General features: G+C 42.1%; 1 protein-coding gene across 1 annotated transcript in view; it reads left to right on the forward strand.

Moving 5' to 3' along the window:
* LOC136626559 (heparan-alpha-glucosaminide N-acetyltransferase-like) overlaps positions 1-26,938 on the forward strand; it is a 315,606-nt gene that overhangs the window by 154,830 nt on the left and 133,838 nt on the right. The window contains exons 9-12 of the mRNA XM_066601610.1: positions 568-728; positions 11,766-11,878; positions 15,810-15,934; positions 16,937-17,063. Of these exons, the coding sequence (XP_066457707.1) occupies positions 568-728; positions 11,766-11,878; positions 15,810-15,934; positions 16,937-17,063 (526 nt within the window). The remainder of the gene's footprint in view (positions 1-567; positions 729-11,765; positions 11,879-15,809; positions 15,935-16,936; positions 17,064-26,938) is intronic.

Genomic DNA, 26,938 nt, shown 5'->3' on the forward strand with positions numbered 1-26,938 from the left:
ATATCCAATAAAAAAGTTAAGTCTCAGTCTGTTATTAAAGGTAATGGAAAGGGGGTATACCGGTGGTGAGCCTAGCATACCCAGGTCATGAGATTCATGTGTGTTCTTTTCCAGTGGAATTACGCAGTATTTCACATATCTCCTAGCATATTGTGTGCACATTTGCGCATCCACATTGACTTCTATGGGGACTCTGGGTAGGCAAATGTGCAAGAAAATAGAGCATACTGTGGGGGGGTTTGTATGACCGAAATGCGCAGGAAAATTTGCGCATGGTAACGAACCCATTGAAATTAATGTGTTCTATTCATTGTACATGGTGCTCACAAATATGACCTTGTAATGCGGGCATTAGTATAATATGTTTAAGGCTACTTTCACATTGCAGCATTTTTTGTGCATATTTTTGTGCAGTAATTGTAAGCCAAAACCACTAGTGGAAGCTACAAAAAATGTGTAATGTACATATTTTGCACCTTCTGCGTTATGAATGATACACACCGATGCATAATACTGACATGTGAACGTTGCCTAAGGGATATGCTCTTACTGCTACATCTGTTGCAGGTTTGTCTTCATCATTGGCACCTCGGTGGCTCTCGCTTTTAGCTCCATGCTGAAGAGAGGTGTTCATCGTTCACAGCTTGTGCGTAAACTGACATGGAGAGCGTGCATTCTTATGGTCATTGGGGTTTTCTTTCTCAACTATGGCCCCGCTGATGGTCCACGTGAGTAGTAACTCTTCATGTGTAATGGTTTGCTTGTGAATCTCCACCTCAAGTAGAAAATGGTTTGTTTATATGATTTAAAAAAAAGAAAATGCCCCCCTCTTGTTCCAGTTCTTTTCCTCTCAGTTCTAAAGGCCACTTGTACCGATGAGAACACAACCATTCTTTCTCCATGCCGCGGTTATTCTCTGAATTCTACACATGCCAATTCCTGTACATACGGTATATAACTCATGCTAGTATACACACGGGGCAGACTTATGAAACAGTCTAAAAGAAAAACAAATTATCAAACAGTTTTGAAGGCAGCACAGAAGGAAGAGTTATACATGTTCAAGCATATCCGTACCGAGTGGCCGATGGCGCCTAAGATCCAATAGGGAAGATATTCAGAAAGATCTGAGGCGGTGTACGGGTTTAGTATCAGGTACCGCTCCACTCAACTGGTAAAAACCATGTCAAAAGGAGAACAAAATAACTAATAGAACAGCGCTATAATACTCCCCTGAGTAATGCATATACAAGGAACACTTGCTTTTGTCATGGGGAACGGAGGTGTTTGTCACCCCTTCTCTCCTTTCTGCTCTACATCGCTTTGAAAATACTTCAATAATACAAAAGTCCTTTAATCATATACAGATGGCTCTACACATTCCAGGGCACCTTCAGGTCCCCTTCCTCTGGAAATATATACAGTACATATAAACAGAGGATTAACAGCTATATATAGTAACCACATACCTGGATTCTTTACCTCAAAGAAACATGGAGGTGGGCAAAATCCCAGCGTACGGCACAAAGACCCCCCATCTTCCGTGGTTACTTTATATGTATGATTGTTAATCCTCTGTTTTTATGTACTGTATATCTCTCCTGAGGAAGGGGGTCTGAAGGTGTCCTGAAACGTGTAGAGTAGAGATGAGTGAGTATACTCGAGCATTGCCCTTATCGAGTACCTGCCCGCTCGGGAGCAAAGATTCGGCTGCCGGTGGCGGGGGGAGCTGCGGGGGAGAGCGGGAAGGAACGGAGGGGAGATCTCTCTCTCCCCCCTACTGACTGCCGCAACTCACCTGTCACCCGCAGCGGCAGCCAAACCTTTTCTCCCGAGCGGGAAGATACTCGCTAAGGACAATGCTCGATCGAGCAATTGTCCTTAGCGAGTATGCTCGCTCATCTCTAGTGTAGAGCCATCTGTATATGATTAAAGGACTTTTGTATTATTGGAGGATTGAAGCACTTTCAAAGAGATGTAGAGCAAAAAAGAGAGAAGGGTTGATGGACACCTCCCTCTTCCCCGACAAACTTAAGTGTTCCATATGCATTACTCAGGGCAGTATTATAGTGCTGCTCTATTAGTTCTTGGTTAAAAGAACAACTGTCGCAGCTGCCCACAGCAACCAATCACAGCACCATATTCATCTTACCAGGACAGAATACAGAATGAAAGCTGCGCTGTGATTGGTTACAAGAAGCAACAAAGACAGATTTTCATTTAGACAGTTTCATAAATCTCCCCATTATGGTTCATGAATAAATCTATGAACCGGACAGGGCAAATTTTTGAAGACATTTGGCATTTTGAGCATTTATCATATTTAATAATGTACTACACCATTTTTAAAGTAAACCACACTGACAGCTCAGTCAGCTGCTCTTTTCGGGAGGGGTAGTTAGGCAGCCACAGTATTACAATATTTTGTATCACACTGTTATACTAATTACTTGCAGCTCAAGCCATTGCATCTGTGACACATGAGGCCACCTGGATGACCTGCTTCCTGTCAAACCTGTGACAAATTTATTAAAAGGGTTTTCCAGTTCTTAAAAGTGGTGAGCTGTCTACAAGATAAGTCACCAATAGCGGATTGGTGGAGTCTGTCACCTAGGACAACGGCCAATCAGCTGATCACCGGACTGCTGTCACTCTTTAATACAGTGGGCCGGGAAGGGTGTCATCTGTCCTTAAGGAGAGCACCTAGAAGGTGTGTGGAGACACCTAGGTGGTGAGTGAGGAAACTATGAGGCCATGCAAGCTCCTCTAAGAAATACATGCAAATAAGGAAGATGGGACAATATCTCTGCAGCGCCACCTATTGGATGGAAGCATTCCTGCAAATCAATGTCAGACACTTTAAACAGAATCCCCTATACTTTTTTGCTGTGGCATGATGTACTACTGCAGGAACAGCTCCCATTCACTTCAGTACAACCAAGGATACGTGATTTCTATACACCATACGCTGCAGCACTCGGCTGAACTACTTTAATTCAATAATTAGGGATGTCCGCATGTTTCTGTCCATATAGTGTATAACCATTTGTGGCATCAAAATGCTAGAAATAATCTTTGCAATATTGCCAGTCGCCATCTCGCCAAAGGGTATTTTTTTTATTATTACATTGCTCTTTTTGTTACTTATAAGTCGCTGGAGACCTAAATAATATGATTTGTCACATGATGTAGAAGAAAAAATTTTAATGGCTTATTACAGTAATTTGGTAAAGCCAATCTAGCGTGCATATGATTACTAAGTAGGCAGGGGCGTACCTTACAACGGTAGACCGGCACCTGAGGGGACCAAAAGCTCTTCAGCCATACTAAAGACACAAGTATTATAAATAGCGCGGGAGGCGGAAGCCCTGTTGGTGATTCTGCATTGTTGCCCAGAAGCTTCATGTTCCACTTATGTTACTAAGCACTTTCTGGACGAGGGCCATCTTGTGTCTTCTGCTGCATAACCTTTTAGGAAATATCGTATTCATAAAGCATCTAAGATATTGTGTGAGGTCGGCCATTACTGGAGCATTTTAGTTTCCATTGTTTTTAAACCCATTTAGCGCATTCCGTTTTCTCACAGTTAATTTGCAGAAACTGACACTTAATGGGCATTAGTCATGCAAGAGATGAGCCGCGATGTCCGGAATGCACTGGAGGGAGAATGACTATTATTACTGATGATGTATTTACTGTAACATTCACTCAGTTTTCAACTCGTCTCTTATTATTCCTGTGTTATTACTTATTGTTAACTGAAAGCGGAAGAAGCTCTGAAAGACTTTTCAATTTTTCCACATTCATTTTCATTGAGTTAAATAACTCTACAGGACTTTGACAGACTCTTTGAGACCCAAGTCAAATGCTAATCGGTTTAAGAACAGCCTTCGTATGGAGATGAATGATTGTAATTACCATTGTTCGTCCCCGTAACACAATTCTTGGCCCATGTGAAAAAAAACGAAACGAGCAGCGATCAACATGTGTATCGATCGGCGTTAGTTGCACCGGGCCAAGAATTCGGCTCATGCAAAAGCACTCTTAAGCAGGAGCATAAAGTTAAGGGGGCACCTGCATCACACATTGCAACCTTACAGCAACAAAAAGTGCAGGAATGTCTAAGATAACAAGAGAAGCTATAGTCGATGGTTTGACTCTGATCTGATATATACAATAGGTCGTTTACCCTTTAAGATAGACTTGATCACAACTGAGAGGCAAGGAAAGCAGAAATATTGATGATGGAATAAGATATCCCAAGAGAACACTTGTCGATTGAATGGGTGGATGGGAAGATTTATAAGAGCCCCTGCTATCCTGGAGGAGGATCATATCCTGCCAAGACGCATACTAATAAGCACATAGTCTTAAAAGGAACTTGTCAGCAAGGTTGTACTACTATGTTTTAGAAGACACATAGCTTTACATTGCATTGTTATGTGGCCAATATTATGTGTCTGCATGATAATTTCTCTGTAGCTTCATAGACCCAGCTCACTATGAATGACCGGACTCTTCCTAATTGTGTATCGGGTGAGACCTATCGACCAAACTTCTCTCTAAGAATGACACAGAACATTATGTGAAACCCATTGTTAAAGGGTTATTCACATTACATACATTTGTGACCTGCCTGGTGAGGTGGCCGTGCCCACAGAAGTTACAGAAACAACTGAGCTGGCTTCCTCTACAATGTGGCAGTGCTTTGACTTTAAACACATTATGTTGTCCACAATTCGGGCATTGTGACCTTGCTGACAGGTTCCCTTTATTTATGCATCCTATATAGTAGTTTGTTCATAGCACATTTAACTGTACTACATTAATGGGGGAAAACGTAGGATTCTGGTAAAGGAGGTGGCAGGTGACGGGACCACTAGTATCCTAGCAGACCTAAGTCAGCAAACCCACATTCTTCATAACATACATGACACTTGCCCTGTCCTCTTTCCAGCTCTGCTTAAGCTGCATATACATATTTTGCTGAATTGCTAAATGCTTAGAAGTATTAATCACCATAAATATTGACAGCCGGGATGTTGTGGCTGCAGGAAGCTTTTTTCCTGTAGTTGCATATTAATAATTTGATGTTAATCCGCTACCATAAACTGTCATGTGACTGAAATTCTGCATCAGGCGATTGGCCTCACAGTTTTTTCACAGTAGGATATTGATGTATGCAGCAAGACAATAAGAAATTGTTCCATGAGTTCATAAGTTATGGCATTATATTGGCCTCTAATCCAAACAAAGCCTAAAGGTCTATGAGAAGACAACCATCACTTGCTACTAGGATCTGTGTTTATAATTCACAAAAAAGGGCATAAGTAGACAAGGCAAGGCCTCATAGCTAACTGTTGACTGCCGCCCGAGCATGACATTGATTAGCTCCATAGAACAGTTAAACCATCACAATAAAAAAAAAATGAATGAATAAAGCTAGGTGGCCAAGTGTGCTCTTAACCTTACAGGTTGAGGGACAATGCTGTGTTTACACGGAATGATTATTGTTCAGTTTAAATGCGAGCCAGTCATGCTTCTCATTCGCCATTCAGTTTCACCCAGCATAAAACATCAGTGCTGGCTCGTGCCGTTTAAACACTGATCATTCATAGCAATGTGAATCACTGAATGATTAGTGCACAAGAACTGCACAATTCTCATAGAGAATCGAGAAGTCTAAATAGGCTGCCCAAGTGGGAATAAGCTGCTGATGACATCACCAGCTTGTTGGCTCAGGCAGCCAATAATCTTAAGATTATTGGCTCATGTAAAAGGGACATAACATGACAAACATTTTAAGCACTGATATATTAACACATTAGTATACCTACGTGGGTATATCAATAGATCACAGACTGAATGTGAGTCACCAGTGTGATGCAGCAGCAAAATAGGCAAACACAATGGGATGAATTAGGAGAAGCATAGAGTCTAGATCACGTGAGGCAATTATCCCCCTCTACTCTTCCTTGGTCAGACCTCATCTGGAATACTGTGTCCAGTTCTGGGCACCCCACTTTAAAAAAGACAGATAAACTCGAGCAAGTTCAAAGAAGAGCTGCCAGGATGGTGAGCGGTCTACAAATCATGTCCTATGAGGAACGGTTAAAGGATCTGGGAATATTTAGCTTGCAGAAGAGAAGGCTGAGAGGAGATTTAAAAAAAACCATGTTTGCACAGACCTATTGACTGTAATGAGTCAGAAGGCAGCCAGTTGCACACATGGACAGCACACAGATGGGAATTATGCCCATCTGAATAAATACTAATATGGTAGTTCTTCTTAGTTCTCTTGACTTTTGGGAACCGCCTTGCTGAAACTCCTGCATGTGGCCAACGTAAGGATGTTATGTACTGGGCCATGCTCTGGAGAGAATGTCCTGATGCCTGCGTCAGCACCCTGTTTGCTTAACCACACACAATGTCCAGACACCCAGGCCTCCCTAAGGGTGACTACCCACTACAGTTCTTTTCCACTGTGAAATTTGCAGCGTTTTTTTTTTCTCCAGGGGTCTATGGAACTTGTAATGTTAAAATCGCATCGCGCAAAATTGTGATTTCGCGGTAAATTGCGATTTTGCTGCAATGCTTTTTTAACATTAGAAAGCCCCATAGACACCTGGGGAAAAAAAGGCAGCAAATTTACAAAAGCTAGTGGGTAGTCACCGTAAGACTGACTGTGGGTCCCACAGCAGCCACTATGGCTGTTGCAACAGTAGCTATGCTCACAAATATCCTGTTAGACCTTATTAGTCATTGTTTTATAGCAGATTCCACAGCAAGAATAAATGGGTCCACATACACACAGGCCAAATATCTATCAAGTTTACTTAAAGGGATAAAAGTAGATGTACATGCAAAATCTCAAAAGACATCCAAGATATCTAGAAAGCAAGACATAATAGATCAAAAGATACAAACAGAATACACAAGTAGTACTAGCAAAACAATATTATACTTAATATCTGTAGTATGTGGCAAATCAACCTGAGGGTGTGGAGTCAATGTTCATGAGCAACAGAGGTTGAAAATAAACTTTACCAAGGTACTGGTGCATCTTGTCTCCGCCAGCAGAATGGGTGGAGACAAACTGCACACCCACATCTATGCCCACAACTTGGGATTGGCTGGGCACCAGAATGGGTGGAGGCAAAGTGCACGCCCCCAACTTCTGATTGGCTGGCCCGTAGCACCCACAACCCTTACCGCTACAAACATACTGGTGGGGGTGGGAAGCACTGCTGGATGGTTGCCGGCACCAGCATCCCGAGCAGGGGCACAAAAGCAGCTGCTGTCAGTCCTGGGCAGAGGCGTCCAGCCCAGCGCCACAGTGGGAGTTCAAGAGCCAGCTGTCAATCCGGTCCTAAGCAGACCCGCTAATTGTGTCAGTGTGGTCCTCTGCATAGCCGGCGATTCAGAGTGCCAGAGCGGAGCTGTAAGTTGGGTCCTTGGCATAGCAGGCCAGCAGAAGCGCCGCAGTAGCTTGCAGCTGTCTATCAGTCTGGTCCTCCAGTCGGCTCCTCGGCATAGCCAGCCAGCATAAGCAAGCCCCAGAGTGCCTTGGAGCTTGCGGGACCTGGCACGCTGTGTTCGGGGAGCAGCCAATCCACTGCTGGGGGTGTCACCTGCCCCTTCCCTGTCACTGAGCCAGGCCAATCTATTTCTCCACCCCTAGTTCTGGTGGAGACACGATGCACCAGTACCCTTCACCAACAAAATTCCATGGTGGACTCACTCTGCCTGCAGTAGACTTATAAACCAAGGATGATGCTACATGGTATTTATTCTAAATTATTGAATTAGACATTTTCTAGCTATTCTGTCAAGTGTTGTAAGGCAGTTTTCCTCTTATCTATTGGAGGACTGCACAAGTCAGAATATTTTGCATTCCATGAAGGGGTTCTGTCATTAGAAAAAAAAAATCAATACTTACCTATTCCTCCCCCGTCAGTCTTCTTACCAGATCTTTACCTCACTAATCTTCTCCTGTCCACCGGGTAACCTCACCTCCTGTCGGCTGGTTTCTTTTCTTCCTGTGACGTTATGTCCATTGCTGGCATTTTCCTTCCTGCAGGTCAGTGTAGTCACTAGTGACGTAGCATTCACTGCCCAGCAGGGAATGACGAATCCTATGCCAGGCTATTGCTGGGATTGCACATGTGCGCTTTCTCGCAGCAATAGTATATGAACATTCGTGGCGAGACAGCCGCCATGCGCAGTGTTGGCAATAGCCTGACATAGGATTTGGCATTCTCTGCTAGGCAGTGAACGCTGCATCACTAGTGACCAGGTACACTGACCTGCAGGAAGGAGAATGCCGGCAATGTATGTTACATCACATAAAGAAGAGGATCTGGCCGGCTTGTGGTAAGGTGACCTGGGGGACTGCAGGTGCCAGAAGAAGATGGGTGAGAAGAAGATGTGGTAAGACTTATACAGAAGGAATAGGGAAGTATTGATTTTTTTTCTAAAGACAGAACCCTTTTATGGAATAAAAGCCATGTGATAAAACTCTTGCAACCAGTTGTATTTGCATGTCCTTAAACATCATAATTTAGGAATGTTTTGAAGTGTCAGCCTGTGCTAAGTGTAAGATGGGGGCTTTCCAAGCTAAAATATATGTTGAATACCTCTAAATATGTTAGGAATTTAAAGGCATAGAGCCAAAAATACCCCTTCCATACACAGTCATGCAATTAACAGTGGATATGTACATGTTCTGTGTAGATGGAGGGTGGGCCCTTGGAATAATTCCCTTTGGTGGGCTCAAGTGACTACAGTCAGGGGATGGATAAGCTATATAAATTTTTTTTTTTAAATTGTGCCTCCACTTTCACTTGTGGCCTAGTCAAGCATCTACTCTGTCTACCACTTTTTTTTAACATGTTGTTCCATTATAACATGTTTGATATTCAAAAAATGTCCCTTAGTATGAAAGGTGAATACTCAGATCTTAAGAATTTTTGGAACTTCACTCTACTCCCAAGTGTTATAATAATGGACATATCTTTTATTTATGAGTTTAATGTTCTGAGTCTACAGCAATCCAATACTGTGAATTAAAGAGCTTGCTGAAGAAATATTTCCAAACTGTATAGATTTCCTTCATTGAGCTGACAGTCATTATTTACAAATCAGGAAAAAGTAACATGAAAATCAAATGTCTGTCACCATATTTAGCAAATATATGCTGACATGTATTTAGGTTGAAGGGGCTGTCCGAGGTGTAAGAACTCTTGCCAACTTCTTCCCATGCATTAAAATAACAAATGCTAAAATACTCCCCGCTCCTGCTGTGTCCTGTGACGGTGCTCAGACCTCAGCCATGGTCTAGGTTTACAGCTGCAGTCCCATCCGGTTTATGGGATGTTGCAGGGTCTGGAGCCAATAACAGAGTTCAGTGATAAATCACTGACCTCTATTATTGGCTGCAGCCCTTGTGATGTTCTGTAAACCGGACGGGACTTCAGCTGTCAACAGAGACTGAAACGGAGGATCTAGCGCTGTTGTGAAACACGATGGCAGCGGGTAGAGAATTTCACCAACTTGCCCAACCCCTTTAATTGAAAACGACTTTACTGATGAAAAAGGTTCCAGTGAATGATTGTGCTATAGGTATGAACCCTTAAGCTAACCATACACATTAGATGACAAAAGATGACATTCAGCCATCGTTTATATTTCCTAACACCCTCATGCAAATGTTGGCTCAACTCAGCTGAGCATGACATGTGTTCTAACTATGGGGAGGGAAGAAAACTACCGTCAAACAACTCTAACATAGTATGCAATATATAGTACTAGCTGATATACCCAGCTTTGCCCGAGTTAATTTGGTTCACACGGAAAGTTTTATGAAGTCATGGTTATTTCAGAGGAACCGAGGAATAAAATATGTATACACAGAGAGGTGAGGTAGATTCTCCTCAGACTGTTCACCGAGCTGCTGCGCTTGTACACTGAGCTGATTTCTGCAGGAAGCAGACAGCTCCGTTCTCACTGTAGTGGCCAGGCTTGGTATTACAGGCAAAGTTTCCACCTTAGTGAATAAAAACTTACTGGCCTGGCAAAGAGCTGGTTGCCTTGTGGCGCATGGTTTCAGACCTTACTGATTTACACTTGATGACCTATCCTGAGGATAGCCTATTCAGTCTACAACTGGACAACCCCTTTAACGTAGCAAATTAGCACATGCTCAACATTTGAACATAAAGAGGTATAAACACATGTGATCCCATAGTCAAGGGAGCAAATTGCAGTATATCTGTTATTTTGACACTTACTAGAGAAAGATTTCTCCTGATACATTTTCTTGTCACCTTCCATTGATTAATTGAATGTGCACTTTCCCGAAGAATGTTATGAGGCAATATCTCGCACAAGGCATTGTACAGGCCATAGACATGAAGAGGATCCTGGAACATGAAAGGAATGAATTAAAAGGGAGCACATTAATCCATTAATGGCAGCACTAAAGGGAATACTGGCGCTGTGATTAAACAGCAAGGTGCTAGAGAGCACTCTGATTAATCTAGAATCCTCTCTGCCTGTAATGATGACCATTGCTCTTTAATGTAATGTACAGTATCTTAAAAGCATGTTACCTCCATGACACAAATTCTATACTGTGTCAGAACGGGATTACGTAAGAATACAGGAACAGACATATTAACTCCTTATGTTACATGGCACAGATGATTTTCTGCACTATGTGTGTGGATTTCATGTACAAAGGCTTAAAGTTGTACTCTGTTAATACAATATCAATGTCTTACTAATGTACAGTAAGTAGAACACAGACAATTATTTAATGTGTTTGTGAAACTTAAAGGGGTTGTCCAAGTTGTAAGATCTCATTATAACCCCTTCTCGGGGCACTAACATAACAAATAGTGCTATACTCACCTCTCCCCACTCCCGTTGTATCCTGCACCAGTGTTCGTTCCCCCGCTCTGCTCTATGTTTATGGCTGCCGTCTCACCCGATCAAGTGCTGAGTTTTGTCATTGGCTGCAGCCGCTGTGACATCCCGTAAACCAGGCGGGACTGTGGCTGTAAACACAGACCAGAATGGGGGTTAGAGTACCGCTGCAGACACAACAGGAGCAGGAGAGCTGGGTATATGACTATAGCCTCTTTCACACGACCGTATGTGTTTTTACACTCATCTGGTTGCAGCAAAAAAAATCACATGGAAGGAAAAAAGCCACGATTAACTCCCAATCTAATATAGTGGGTTTTTTTGTCTGTTCACACGGGCGGCTGCAGCATATCGGCAAACATATACGCTGCGGAAATCCCTCAGTTGGCAGAAATCCTTAGCATGACTACTAATGGTTAAATAGAGCAGTTGTCACCTTTTCCCAGCGTTGGACACAGCTAAATTCCCTCCCCCTAACTTTTTTTCTGCTTTCATAGAAGTCTATAGGAGCTTCCAGCATATTTCATCAAAAGATAGAGCAGGACCTATCTCTTACACGCCGTATAAAATCAGTTACCATTTCGGTTGCTAATGTCCTATTATTTCCAGTATGATGTTTTTACACAACTAAAAATCACTCATTTTAATGAATTCATTGGAATCTATTGGTTCAGATGGTGGCAGACGGTTGTGTGAATAAGGCTTATTTGTTATGTCACTACATGGGTGAGGGGTTGTACCAAGATCTTATAACTCAGACAACCCCTTTAAATATGAATAAACATCTAAGTGCCTATAGAATGACTGTAGTTCAGCCCTGCAACTTATTGCTTCTGCAGTGTCGTGGCGTTGGGCACGAATACCAGGGGTTCTCCAACGACTGGGATTTACATATTTTACTTTGGCATTCATGCACACCTATTTCAGCAAACCGACCCTGGAGCCAGTGGAGGTAAGTCACCAACATTTTTTTAAATTAAGTGTTTGGGTAAATTTTCACTTTTAGGCTTCAGTCATACGTTACATTTTGCAAAGTTTTCTTTAGACTTTGTAGAGGATGCCATGAATTTTATGCACTTTTAGAAGCTTTTTTGGATGGTGTTTTTATGTGCATAAACTATTTTTACAGGTGTTTTTTGCATGTGGTTTTTCGGTCCCACACCCTATAGGAAAAGATGTGAAGTAAAAGCCCACATATGACAAAAAAAAGCATGGACCTAAAAAAAGTACCCAAAGGCTACATTTACACAGGCGAGCGCCATATTGGGCCCGATATCACGCTTGTCAACGTGTGCTTTAACCGCGGATTAGAGACATTTTCATGAAAAAACACCTCAAATCACTTCAGTGAAATTGCGATCGTTCGGATGTTTCACATGCATCAAAGAATTGGTAAGTGTTCCCCACTGATTTCAAAGGGAAACATCACATCACACTCGCATGCACATCACACAGCATGCAATGTGTTTGACTGTCCCATTGAAAACAATGGGCAATGCGTTCCGAGGGACACGAAAAAAATAGGACTTGCAGAGATTTACCTTGTAGCATCGCTGTGAGGGAAAAAAATCGCTCTTGTGTATGACTTCATTGAAAAGAATGGAGCTCACACTTGTGCTTCTTGCAACGCACAGAACTTGCACAAGATGCGTGCTTCTGTGAATATAGCCAATGTAAGGAAAGACATCACAGAAAAAGCACTGTCTGTAGCATATTTCATAGCATCCTATTAACCTACAGCTAACATCTGGACAGGGCATATCTGCTGGAAAAACTAAAAACTGCAAAAAATAGTTCAAAACGCAAAGTGTTTCCTGAAAAAAAGCTATTTGTGAACTGTTTTGTTTTATGGACTATTTTATGCCGTTCTTTTGTTATTCTTTTTGGGAAATCATTTTGATGTATACTATGTACAGTGTGCATTAGATAGTCAGAGAAGCGGTTCAGCCATCTTTGTCTGTCCATAGCCGGAGGGTTGCTTTAAGGGTTGTTTCACACACAGGTTTTTTGTGGCAACGTTTGATGCAGTTCTTTGAGCAGATAAAGAGAAGTTGGCTGTTGAGCTATGCATTTGCTAAGTCGGAGAGGTTTTACCCAGCCTACATTATAATAAGACATGGTAAGTTTTTCAGTTGCATGAAAAAGTAAGGCTGGACTCTCACCAATGGGTTGGATTGCACATGTGGGATCGCAGAAAGTAATCGTGAATTAGGGTGAAGTGTCTGTTTGCGCAGAATCCATGCTAAAATAGAGCATGCTGCGCTTTTTCTTCTGCTTGCAGAATCCACAATTACTACCCGCACGTCTGAGCGAACCACTGAAAATTCATGCTTTTCAATGCGCATGTATTACCTCGTGTTGTCCACACGGACGCCTATCGTGGAATCCGCAATTCAAAACCGCTCATATGAGCCCGGCCTTAGTAAAACCTATGGAATTACCTGAATTTCTGCTTTGATTACTAATAAAATGCGGCCTGATTGTTATGTAAGTCACAACTATAGACAAAGGCAACCTAACTAAACTCATAACACAAACAGCTGTATCAGGCATTGAAAAAACTTCCACAGTGCAGGGGAAAAAAGTAAGTGAACCCCTGTGTTAATGACGCCTCCAAGAGCTAAACAGCAGAAAAGTGTTCAAACTATAGACATTACATCGTAAATGTGGGTTTCACTCATGGTTTGCCCACAGAATAAAGACACGCAAACTCTAGTGACTGACAAATCAATTCTTCTCAAGAGAGATTGTTTAGTATCAACCACGCCTCGATGCAAACCACTCAGAAAACATCTTATAGAGGTGCATTGAGGTGAAAACGTTGCTTAAGTCCCGGGCGCATATCAGTCTGTGGTGAAACAACTTATGTTCAAATGGAGATAATTCAGAAGTGCTGCTTTCTTCCTTGGCGTGGGCGTCCAACAGCAACTGCACAAGAAATGCAGAAGACTTTATAAACTACAGGAACCTCTACAATTCAGTCCAAGATGTTTTGGGGAAAATGCTCCATAGACAGGTGAGACAAAAGTGGAACTTTTTAGCACAAATTCATAATACTATGTTTGAGGAAAAATAGCACTATACACTAACACCGACCCCTCTTCTATTCTAAGGTGTATCAAAACATTTTACACTAGAATGTAAAGGTAGCAGTTAGAGATGAGCGAGCATACTCGCTAAGGCAAACTACTCGAGCGATTAGTAGTGCCTTATTCAAGTAAATGCCCGCTCATCTCTAAAGATTCTCTCACTCAGCTCTCTCACTCTCCCCCCCCCTCCCCCCCCCCCCGCTCACCCCTGCTCACTCCTGCAACTCACTGCTCACCCGCGCCGGCCCCCGAATCTTTAGAGATGAGCGGGCAGGTACTCGAATAAGGCACTACTCGCTTGAGTAGTTTGCCTTAGCGAGTATGCTCACTCATCTCTAGTAGCAGTCAATGATCTCAGGTTCAGAGACATTGAGTGATGCAACAAGACCCAAAACACAAAAGTAAATCAACTAAAAATGGTTGGAAAAAAAACCCTTGTGTTTTGGAATGACCAAGTCAGAGTTCTAATTTTAAACCTATTTAGATGCTGTGCCAGACCTGAAGAAGGCTATGCATGCAAGGCATCACAGAAATATTAAAGGTCCATTCTGGCGAAAACACATTTATCCATTCCTGCCCCCTCACCTGATTGCCTGACACACTTCCCATGATGACGCAGCACAGCACTAGTTAGTTTCTGTGGTAGGATTCATTCCACAACATCACTTAAACTGAGAAACTGACTAGAAACGTCACACATAAACTCAAGTAGATCTGATCTGGTGAGAACTGAGATCACATGACCCTCTGAGGAGCAACTTTCAAATAGGAAGGAGCAACTAACTGAGGTAAATCACCGGTGTGGCCCTTTAAACTGAAACACATTTACAGATATGAATTGTCCTCAATGTTGCGCAAATCTTCTTTCCAGCTGCTGGAAATGTTTGGTGGGTGTGACTGGCGCTGAAGAGGCTCTACGGGCTTTTAAATTCAAAGGTTCACTTACTTTTGTCTATGGATGTTTACTAAATCAGCTCAATAAAAGACAAGAACGGTAGTAGTAGTTGTCAGTTGTCATTTCCTTGACTGAAACAGCTTTTTCCCATTAGGTCTTGGAGAAGTCATTAGGAGGTTCACTTACTTTTTCTGTCTTCGCTGTGGATGCTTTAGCCAGTGTGCTCAGTAAGACACATGAATGGTAAATCCGTCCGTGATATTAGATTAGATGGTTTGTGTTTGTCTGTAATTACATAACAGTCAGACCACATTTTATTAGTAAGCAACGCAGAAATCCGGACAATTTACTAAGGGTTCACTTATTTTTTTTCTTGCAACTGTATTAACGACATCTGAGATTCACTTTCAATCAAGCAGATTTCCTTATTGGATCCTAATTTATGGAGATTTTTAGGGCTCATTCACATCGGCATATGTGTATTTGTGTATTTATATGACTGGAATACACATATACCTGCTGTGTTCAGGAGGGTGGTGGGGGTACGCACATTAATAAAACCCTGCCGAATTTCAGCCTCAAAATCCGATTGGCTTCTGTGTGGATTTTGGTGCAGAATTCAGGGATGGCGCATTCTGCAGCGCTATTGTGAGGGGTCCCTAATAAGGTATAGGGGGATACAGCGCCTTTATAAAGACGACAGTAAGTCTCCGGATTTCCCGCCTGCAGTGATGCTGGGATCTGCAGAGCGTTGTGCTGCACAGAATGCCTGTTGCAAGCAGAAGTGTTCCTGCTGACCAGCATGAAAGAGAAAAAGCTTTAAATATTGATGTTGTAGCAAAGTTTCCCTGAAGTGGCCCAAAGTGCTTGTGTGCCGATACATCTCGTTGTCTGTACAGAGCCATCAGCGGACTGCTGCCGTCAGGGATATCGTCGTCTTCTGGCCGGAGTGGATCATCGTTGCAGCTCTAGAGATTGTTTCTCTCTGTCTGACGTTCCTCCTACCTGTGCCGGGGTGTCCCACGTAAGCAACATCAGTCACTAGGAGGAGAATATGTCTGCTTATGGCAGTGCTACAGTAGAAATTAGACTCCTTAACCCCTTAAGGACGCGGCTCATTGTAGACATAAGGATGCGACAATTTTCAGGGGGATTTTCATCTCCACTTTTCTAAAGCAATAACTGTTTTATTTTTCCGTTCGCACGGCTGTATGGGGACTTGTTTTTGTGTGGCAAATTGTAGTTTTTATGAGTACCATTTTAGGTACATATAATGTATTGTAAAGGCAGAGAGAAAAAGACAAATCAATTGTACCATCATTTTTGTATTTTTTTTTAATGCAGCATAAATGGCGTGATATATGTTTTCTGCGGGTCTGTACCATTACGATACCAAAATAATTTTTTCCCTCTTTTGCGCAATAAAACCAGCTTTTTTTCGATACTGTTTTTTTTTACTTTGCTGCATTCAAAGTCCCATAACGTTTTTATTTTTCCATGGAGGTCTGTATGTCAGTATGTTTTTTGCGTGATGAGCTTTATTGGTATTTTGCCGTGCAGAGTAAATAGTGTGTTCAGTCTATTGTACAGGACATTATAGATATTGCAGATGGCCGGGTCGGATCCCGCTGTGAGAATTCTCGCAGTGGGATGCAAGCTATGCCCCTGCAGTGACCACTGCAGCTCACCTCCTCCAGGCGTGTTCTCCGCTCTGTTATGTGCCGACTGACGCCCAGCCGGCGCATGCACTGAGTAGAGCCAGTCAGTCAGCCGTGACGTTCCTGGATGGGCCTCTGCGAGGCTCGCATAAAAATAGGACATGCCACGATTTGTTTACCACGCAAGTTTTCTGGCGGTCAAATTGCAGCCGTCTGCATAGGATTGCATTGTCTAGTTTCCACCCATGTGCAGGAGGCCTTACTGGTAGATGTTACAGCTAAACCAAAAGATTCTTATATTTAAGATACGTGTAACAAAATTCTTGAACTATTTGCCATGGCTCTTCACGTTCACTTTATTTCTTTAGAGGTTACCTTGGCCCTGGTGGAATCGGTGATGATGGCCTGTACCCGAACTGCACAGGAGGGGCTGCTGGATACATTGACAAATGGATATTTGGACCAAATCATATCTACAATTATCCAACATGCAAGGTTATTATAAACTGTTTTATTAGAATATGGAAACGTTGCTTTAAAAAGGGATCCAGTCACAGAAAATGCAGTCTCATCTGTAGACGAGTGTCAGCAGGATTAAAATCACAGAGGTGAGAGAAAAAATATACAAAGAAAAAGAAGCCAAGAATGAACCATCTGATAAACTGCAGGGCCGGCTCAATCACCATTAGAGAGCCAGATTGCAATATGAACAAGCTAAATGTTCAATGATGACTAGTATACAATCGCCCAGCCCAACCCAGCCCAGATTGGGGGAGGGGTGACTGCTAACAATATAGTCTGCACATGTGAACTGATACCAATGATGTCAGCCATAGATAAGTGCGAAACACTATTTATCCTGCAAGGTAAACGCCTTAAAAAAATACACCCTGCCTGGATTGCAATTTTTTTGGTCAATCTCCCCAAAAAATTGAATAAAAAGTGATCGAAAAGTTAAATATGCCCAAAAATGGTACCAATAAAAACTACAGTTCACACTAGAAAGAAACAAGCGTTCACATGGCCCAAGCCGCAGAACAGCAAAAAGTTATTGATCTCTAAATATGGTGACGAAAAGTAATTTTAAAAAAGTGGGTTTCTATTTTTTCTTTTCAATAATTTTTATTGGGTTTTATAATAAACCCAAAAAAAAATAACAGAAAGTTGACATATTTGTTGTGTTAGAAATTGAATACAATTTCTGTACCGTGACATAAATATTTTAAATATGGAATGCGTTGCTGAATAGTATTGGAACTAATGTTCATTCTTACAAAATAAAATAAAATAGTTGCCAGGTTAATGTAGTTCGTCACTTGAGTACTAGAACCAGAAACTAGAAACTTGTATGTACCCATTCCCAGCTGCACAACGTAAATATATGTCATGGGGTCACACAGGGTATATGGAGCGGGCTCGGGAGCCAAGTCAGCTCTGCACTATGCGACCATCAGCTGTTTTTGACAACTTCTTTTTGATCACTTTTTATTCAATTTTTGGAAGAAGTAACACAAAAATGTAATTCTGGCATTAGGTACTTTTATGCTGTACACCGTGTGGGATAAATACTATACTATTTTAGTAGCTCGGACTTTTCAAACACAGAAATGTCAAATATGTGCTCCAGGAGTCAGGGAAAGAGTTAAATGCCAAAAACTCACTTTTAAGTTCCAGGCAAACAAGTTGATGTTCCATACAGTCCATGTCCATAGATCCAAGTGCAGAGTTCGGTGACTGGAGATACCGCTTTTCCTACTAGCAATTCCCGAAATGCTTTTCCAGATTTCTCACCGGAAAACACCTCGTGTTGTATCTGGCACCTTTTCATCTTCCTCAGACTCTGGGATGAAGCTGTATATCACTGTCCCTTAACCAGCTGTCGTTCTTCTGGCTACACTTATTCTTCACCAACTGCTTGCTGACTATTACTACTAACAATGAACTTTCTAGAACTAAACATGAGCATTAATAAACTGAATCCTCCCAGCAGCATAAAGCTGAGGGGCCAGACAGCTACTGAAGAACGATGGGTCATTGGGGCATTCTTTTCCCCTGATTCACACTCTGTGGTTTCACCAACTCCATTTTTACCATGTATCTAGCATATTAAACAAAAACCTCAAAGTAACAAAAAGTTTAACACTTTTCCCAGATTTTATATTAACATTTTGTAGTGACAAGTCTGGGTCACTACACATATACGCCGGGCTCACAAAGCCTTAATTCACTGACAATGACATTGCATACTTGCTGCATGCCACCGATCGCTATGCACTATCTTGGCGTGCGTAATATGCACCAAGATAGAACATAATGCGATTTTTCTTGCATCCTCTTTTCGCCCAATGTGTGTGAGTGGTAAAATGGGAGCCTGTGGCTAATAAGTACAGGGCATTACGGGTGCAAAATCCACGCACATAATACGCTGTCAACACTTGGTCACTGTGAAATAGTGTTGGAAAGCATGAATACATCATCTGACTATGCTGAATTACCTTCACCTCGGACACAATGTTTCTCTTTAACCTGAAGCAGGTCTTGTACAGTTCGGCAATCTGTAGACTAATGTGTCCTCTATGTGGATTGTCTAAACTCCAGTGGGTTGATGAGGCTCGCCGTTGGGGTAGAAACTCTATCACTCTAACATGATGCAGGAAGAATTAATGGCTGGGAAGTATTATTTACACAAGCTGCTCTTGCTTTCTTGCATGACCATAAATAACTCACCCAATTAATTTGCATGACCTCATCTATGATTCTGCAATGTATTTTTCCTGAACGAATAATATAATATCCCGACGTGATCTGTGGCATATGTGAACAGAAACATTTGTAACAGTGATTTTTATTGGAGGGCTATTCACGCAGATTTGTGAATCCTATCATGGTCATGAAATGTTTTAAAGATGTCATTGCTTAACAAACGCAATTAGGATTGATGTGATACATGGATTTTATTGACTCGATGAGATAATTTCATGCTTCTGATAGATGGTTTTCATCTTAACACTTCTTTGCGTAAGCCTAGAAATATAACAGATGCACAAATGTGATGATTCCAGTTCGGTTGGTTATTTTATTCTGGCTGGCAAAGTTTAATTCAGGTCAAATTCAATATATTTCGTATTGATTGATTGTTTTTCATCTACATTTTATTTTCTAATGAAGAACGGCAGAAAGCCTAACCAGAGGGAATGTCCGTCCAGCCAGTCCCTTGCAATGAATGTTGGGAAAAGAAAAAACAACAATCAGCAGTAAATAAATTCAATTTCTAATGATTCTCTCTATCGGCCATGGCCGGTGCAGGCAGAAGTTTTATTTATTTCTGTTTCAGTATTTTGGGCTTTTTTTGTTAATTATTAAAGAAGTCTTAAAAAAAAGAACAAATTGGTTTGTCATTATTTTTGTATGATTGCATATGAAAAACCCTCTATGGTAATGAAAACAAATTGATTATTTGAAACAGACATGCTGAATGGGGCTGTTTCTGCAGTATGTGCATGGACTTCTGATAGCCCCATTCGGCCCAATTATGGAGCATCGTGACTCTGATGTGCTCCATCACCGCTCTGCAATGTGAAGGCAGAAGATTGTTAAGAAGGATATTGCCTACATAGAGTCAGTGAATCCTGAGTGGGACGCAGTACCGCTGTTTTGCCAAGTAAGGCCTAGAGCCGTGATAGCGAACCTATGGCACGCCGTCACCCCAGTACAGATGACTGTGAGGTAAATGACTACAGGAGTGCTGACGTCACCGCTAAGTGATAATTGTCCCACATAAATGGCCATGTTGGCACTTTGCGATGAATAAGTGGGTTTTGAGTGGTAGTTTGGGCACTCGGTCTCTAAAGGGTTCACCATCACTGGCCTAGAATGTGGTTCACAGAGTAGACAGTGAGCTAGCAATTAACTGTTAGTGGTCTGGGAACTAATAGATGGCGTCCCATGTTGGCCACAACCTGGACCCTGGCAGTTGAGATGTTACCTCAGCTCATTTGATTATCTCTATGGAGTCTGTTGGGTGTGTAGAAATTGTCAGCCCGATATGGGAACTAATGTTGGGTGCAAGCAGTGCTGGGCTTACACTGTAGTTATCCTGATTGCAACTGAAGGCGAAACTCCTGTCCTTGCATCCCAATGAGACATGGTACAAACTGATTGCCCAGGGCTGATCTGAGGCCTGGTTATGCAGTCTTGAAGTAGACTGGATGTAAACAGTGTCAGGGGTGGTGTAGAGATAGCCCCGGAGAATGTCGGGGTCCTGGTGTGACAGCGGCCCTACTGACCTGTGGTCTGAATTGTCCCATAGTCAACCACCTTCTAGACGTAACTGGACAGTCTTTGATAGTAGTGCAGCATCCCGTAGGGTAACCCCAGACGCATGGCATATGCTGAGGAGCTGGGAGGGCAAGATGCTGGCTTGTCACAACAGCACTTACCACACTCCCTCCCAGAGGGACGCACACAGCCAAGGCCAGGGCAGCGCAGGTCCTCTGCCGGACACCCCCGGCATGGGGATGCCCAATAAACATTAGGACAAGTGAAGGGGTTGTCATGGGTGACGCCACGGTTCCGGCACCCACTGGCATAAACATCGGCGCGGAAATAACTGAGCCACAGACAGTAGTATAGTACCTTAGGTCTCCGGGAACGGTCTGGAATAACTTTACTTAATGCTAACTTCAGCAATACACAAGGCACAAATGACAGATTTGGAAAGTGCAGGCAATAGGCAGGCTAGAGTACCTCCACACGGTGACGCAGACTTCAGGGCACCTGTGTGTGATGAATTGAAAACACCTACCTCCACTCAGTAGACCCAGACTTCAGGATGCTTAAGTGTAAACAATGAGATAGAGTACCTCCACTAGGCAGTCCCAAAGTTAAGTTCGCTCGGGTGTGAAAGACAATGATGATAGATGAGTACCTCTGCACTAGACCTTGGGATGAAACGCTCACTTGTTGCTCACTCACTCTCTTTTGGGGGGTCACTCCTTTTTCATAGATCTTGAGAAATCTCTCCTCCTCTTCCATTCTTCACCACATGGAAGTTGATGGTACCTCCATGTGGCTGTACTCTCAGAAACCCAGAAGACATGGATTACTTTCCTGCTCTCAATCACTTACATTTATAGACTCTCTTAGACCACGTGGCAGCATAGAAATTGTTACATTTGCAGACAGTCAGCTAATACTTTGCAGACATTAACCCATCACATGCTGTGCAATACACATAACAGAATGACAAGACAGTTTTGCACAGAGCATCTACATAAGACATACACTACCGTTCAAAAGTTTGGGGTCACATTGAAATGTCCTTATTTTTGAAGGAAAAGCACTGTACTTTTCAATGAAGATAACTTTAAACTAGTCCTAACTTTAAACAAATGCACTCTATACATTGCTAATGTGGTAAATGACTATTCTAGCTGCAAATGCCTGTTTTTTTGTGCAAAATCTACAAAGGTGAATAGAGGCCCATTTCCAGCAACTATCACTCCAGTGTTCTAATGGTACAATGTGTTTGCTCATTGGCTCAGAAGGCTAATTGATGATTAGAAAACCCTTGTGCAATCATGTTCACACATCTGAAAACAGTCTAGCTCGTTACAGAAGCTACAAAACTGACCTTCCTGTGAGCAGATTGAGTTTCTGGAGCATCACATTTGTGGGGTCAATTAAACGCTCAAAATGGCCAGAAAAAGAGAACTTTCATCTGAAACTCGACAGTCTATTCTTGTTCTTAGAAATGAAGGCTATTCCATGCGAGAAATTGCTAAGAAATTGAAGATTTCCTACAACGGTGTGTACTACTCCCTTCAGAGGACAGCACAAACAGGCTCTAACCAGAGTAGAAAAAGAAGTGGGAGGCCGCGTTGCACAACTAAGCAAGAAGATAAGCACATTAGAGTCTCTAGTTTGAGAAACAGACGCCTCACAGGTACCCAACTGGCATCTTCATTAAATAGTACCCGCAAAACACCAGTGTCAACATCTACAGTGAAGAGGCGGCTGCGGGATTTTGGGCTTCAGGGCAGAGTGGCAAAGAAAAAGCCATATCTGAGACTGGCCAATAAAAGAAAAAGATTAAGATGGGCAAAAGAACACAGACATTGGACAGAGGAAGACTGGAAAAAAGTGTTGTGGACGGATGAATCCAAGTTTGAGGTGTTTGGATCACCACGAAGAACGTTTGTGAGACGCAGAACAAATAAAAAGATGCTGGAAGAATGCCTGACGCCATCTGTTAAGCATGGTGGAGGTAATGTGATGGTCTGGGGTTGCTTTGGTGCTGGTAAGGTGGGAGATTTGTACAGGGTAAAAGGGATTCTGAATAAGGAAGGCTATCACTCCATTTTGCAACGCCATGCCATACCCAGTGGACAGCGCTTGATTGGAACCAATTTCATCCTACAACAGGACAATGACCCTAAACACACCTCCAAATTGTGCAAGAACTATTTACAGCAGAAGCAGGCAGCTGGTATTCTATCGGTAATGGAGTGGCCAGCGCAGTCACCAGATCTGAACCCCATTGAGCTGTTGTGGGAGCAGCTTGACCGTATGGTACGCCAGAAGTGCCCATCCAACCAATCCAACTTGTGGGAGATGCTTCTAGAAGCGTGGGGTGCAATTTCACAAGCTTACCTCAACAAATTAACAGCTAGAATGTCAAAGGTGTGCAATGCTGTAATTGCTGCAAAAGGAGGATTCTTTGACGAAAGCAAAGTTTGATGTAAAAACAATGTTATTTGAAATACAAATCATTATTTCTAACCTTGTCAATGTCTTGACTCTATTTTCTATTCATTTCACAACGCATGGTGGTGAATAAGTGTGACTTTTCATGGAAAACACAAAATTGTTTGGGTGACCCCAAACTTTTGAACGGTAGTGTACATGTATGTCATTACGGAGGGGGCCAGGAAAGCATGTACTGGGCCACTACAGTAGGATTTGGTGAACGTGAGGGATTGGTGTGAGACTGTGTGAAGTAGCTGTCATGGTGCACTGGCAACAGCTTAGGAACGGTACCTGGGTGATGTCACTGCGTCAGCTCTGGCCCACATGAACCTTTTGCTGGCTTGTGCTTGCTGTCATTTTGGCTTTAAATACCAACAGGAGAATTTTTCTGCATGTTTCTAAGCAGATTGGTTAGCTGGGGAATGGGACAGCCCAGCCAACCATTCGTCTTTAGTGTGTGTATATTTAATCCGGCTCCTCTTTACAGAGGATGGCAGTTATTCTCCTGTCTGAAGACTCTCAGTTAGGTGTTCCTGGTCATGTCAGTGGCTCCTGGTCTAGTTTTGCATATTAGCTAAGATAAGTCTGTCTAGTTGTTTGTTTATTATCTGGGGTTTCTAACATCTCTTTCCTGTATATCTGTGCTGTAACACTTGGTGTTACATCTAACCTTTGCCATTATTCCCTGTAAAAATCTAGGGAAAGTCGGGGTAGCCCTAGGTTCCTGGCATGAGGTTACCCTCTTCAGGGCGAGCACTCCACTTATAGGTAGGTCTTCCCGCATCAGAGAGGTTAGGGTCAGTTTCCCTCTATTCCCTGTTTTATGTTTCTTTATCACAAAGCAAGTGTATTATGTGTTGTACTCATTTAAGTGAGTGTATATACTGTATTTACATCCGGATAAGACTGTTAAGGTTACGGTCTGCACGGACATAGCAAAAACATAGCCTTGAGGCAAACAAAGGCCTGACAAAGATAGCTGTACGACTGTTCAACACTATATTGGTTTGACACTTTAAGAGGCATTATAATCTTTGCTTCTGTACACGCAATTTCTTTAATGCTCCAAACAGTTACTAAAACGTGCGCAGTTGTACTTGTGTTTAGTCAAGTTCACCCTTAGATTTTAAATGGTTTATGATTATCTCCTTCTTAAAGGGGCCACTCATGAAAGAGGAAGTCAATTACTCCATTCTACCGAGCAGGACTCAATAGCAATATATTAAGAGATTGCTCTTTACTGAATTACCGAATATATGAAAGTTAATTCACATCGGAGCTGGGCTTTAAATATTAATATTTAACAAAAATGTATTACTGTTAATTACTATTTCTTCTTAAAATCTCTGCATACGTTGGTGAATAATTTATACATTAATATTTTTTATGAGTTTAAGACCATTTTAATGGCATTCGGTAAATAACAGTTTTTGGAGTACGGCAATGACAGAGTTGTATTAATCATAGACTCCGTTACTTACCTTTCCAACGGAACCTCTTTAATGCTTAAATCCTTGTGGCAACTGAATTAATGGCTTTGAAACATCCGGTTTACTATCCTGTGCTGACCGGTGTTGGATGTCCAGCATTGTCATTTCCTGTCTAATAGAAGAGATGTTGCTAATTGCTTGTCTTAATGATTGTACATGGTCAGACTATAAACAGTGGGAGAAAAATCTCTGTTTACCTCCATAAATGATTAATGGGCTCCTTTGCATTAGTCACTTGTCAGGATGATACTGTGAGATGTTTATCACCTCTAGATGAGATTTGCTTTGATACCTTCTGTATGTAAATCACATGAAATGACTTTCTCTATAACGATTGCCGAGTCATTTTGTAAGATGATCTGATTTACTTTTGCTATATTCTAGTGGAGAATTTGTATAGACGTTTGCTTAACTTTCAAAAACATACTACTGGTATGTAATTTAGCTTATTTCTGTTAAAGTACAGAGTTTTGGAACTTATCACATCACAGTCACACAGGAAACCCTGTCTATCAAGAAAAAGGGTGTGTGGTTATAATAGGAAAGCTTGAATAAGCATGACTCTTCTTGGACAGAGTACTCTTCTCGGCTCATTTGCATATGGTGCTGGATAACTGTAGAACCTGTTTGCAGTCCTAAATGGTCCCATTAGGAAAAGTGAGCATATTAAAGGTGATTAATTTTTCATCCCCTGCTGGTCAGTGGAGTCAGTTGTAGGGGCGAGATAGTGGTGACAATGTCCCTTGATGGCTTTATTCACATGAGCATTTACACACACAGCAGAAAAAAGCGACATCTAAGGCATTGAATTCCAATGCATTCATTCACATGGGCGAATTTGCGATGCATAAAAACATTGTACCGTTAAAAATAAAACATACACAACCGAAATCGGCAAATGATTTTATGCACGGCCAGAAAATATAGTACTGGATCTATCTTTTGACCAATATACGCTGCAGGCTCCCATAGAGGGGGAGGCAGTTTAGCAGTGTCCAACGCTGCAAAAAGCTTGCAGGTGCCTCTATTTAGGCATGTGAAGTCATTCAGAGGATTAATGCCGAGCGAGGGTTTTCCGGGCTGCGACGTATTTTTTTGCTAATACGTCGTACCCAGCTGTGTGAATGGATGAGAAAACGGTAATTAAGCTTGGGACTTGATCGCAGAAAATCGTACATTCATGCAAATTAATGTAGCATATGAGCAAACGTAAAACGCATATGCTCACGTGACGGAGCCCTAAGAGATAGAGCGCACACAGCTGTATATTACGCAATCTTTACATAGCAGCTAAATAGTGGTACAATCACTTTAACCTCCAAACAAGGAACAGCCATTTTAATGGATGGCAATCAGTGGTCTGGACACTTTAACCAGCTTACAGTTTTCAACGATACGGCACTTCTAGTGGCTTATAGATCTCTATAGTGCAGGCAATTCAAATAGCACTCAGGTTTCAACCATATGAGCAATTCTAATAGATCTTGGGTTGCAGAACCTTGTAAGAAAGTTATGAATACTCTGGCAATATAATCTGGTACACTCGGCAGAGCAGACTTTGGAATCCTTCTAAGAATAAGTTCATATGGGGCAGAGATGCTGCAGGATGTCCAAGGTGGGATAGAAATTTTGCGGCAAATTCCGCAGCATTTCCACATCATTTTGACTCTGTTTTGGATGCGGAAATGCTGTGGAATTTGCCATGGAAATTACACAGCTTTCTGCCCCTTTTGATCATACCTTTATATTGTTTTGGCTTGCCAGTCTTTGTAGAATCAAGTTCAGACTCTGAAATACACTATAGATTTTGGTACTCACATAGTCCTTCGTTATAGTAATTCTAACTCCGCCACTTGCAACACACTCTCAACTTAACCACCTCTGTGGGATACAGAACTGTTGCTTGTATTCTCAGTCTCCTAATATTCCCAAAGGCTGGTATACACAGTGTCCTTATAATCTCAGTCTCTTAAATTACTTATCTTGCTTATACACTTCGTGAACATACAACTCATTGCTAACAGGTTCACTCTCATGGTGTCTATGATACTAACCTCTCTCATGAACTCAGCAATCCAACAGGTCCCTGATCGGCACTACCACAGCTACAAGGGTCCAAACGGTCAGGGCACT

Source organism: Eleutherodactylus coqui, chromosome 4, assembly GCF_035609145.1.
Source record: "Eleutherodactylus coqui strain aEleCoq1 chromosome 4, aEleCoq1.hap1, whole genome shotgun sequence".
NCBI classification, from domain to species: domain Eukaryota; kingdom Metazoa; phylum Chordata; class Amphibia; order Anura; family Eleutherodactylidae; genus Eleutherodactylus; species Eleutherodactylus coqui.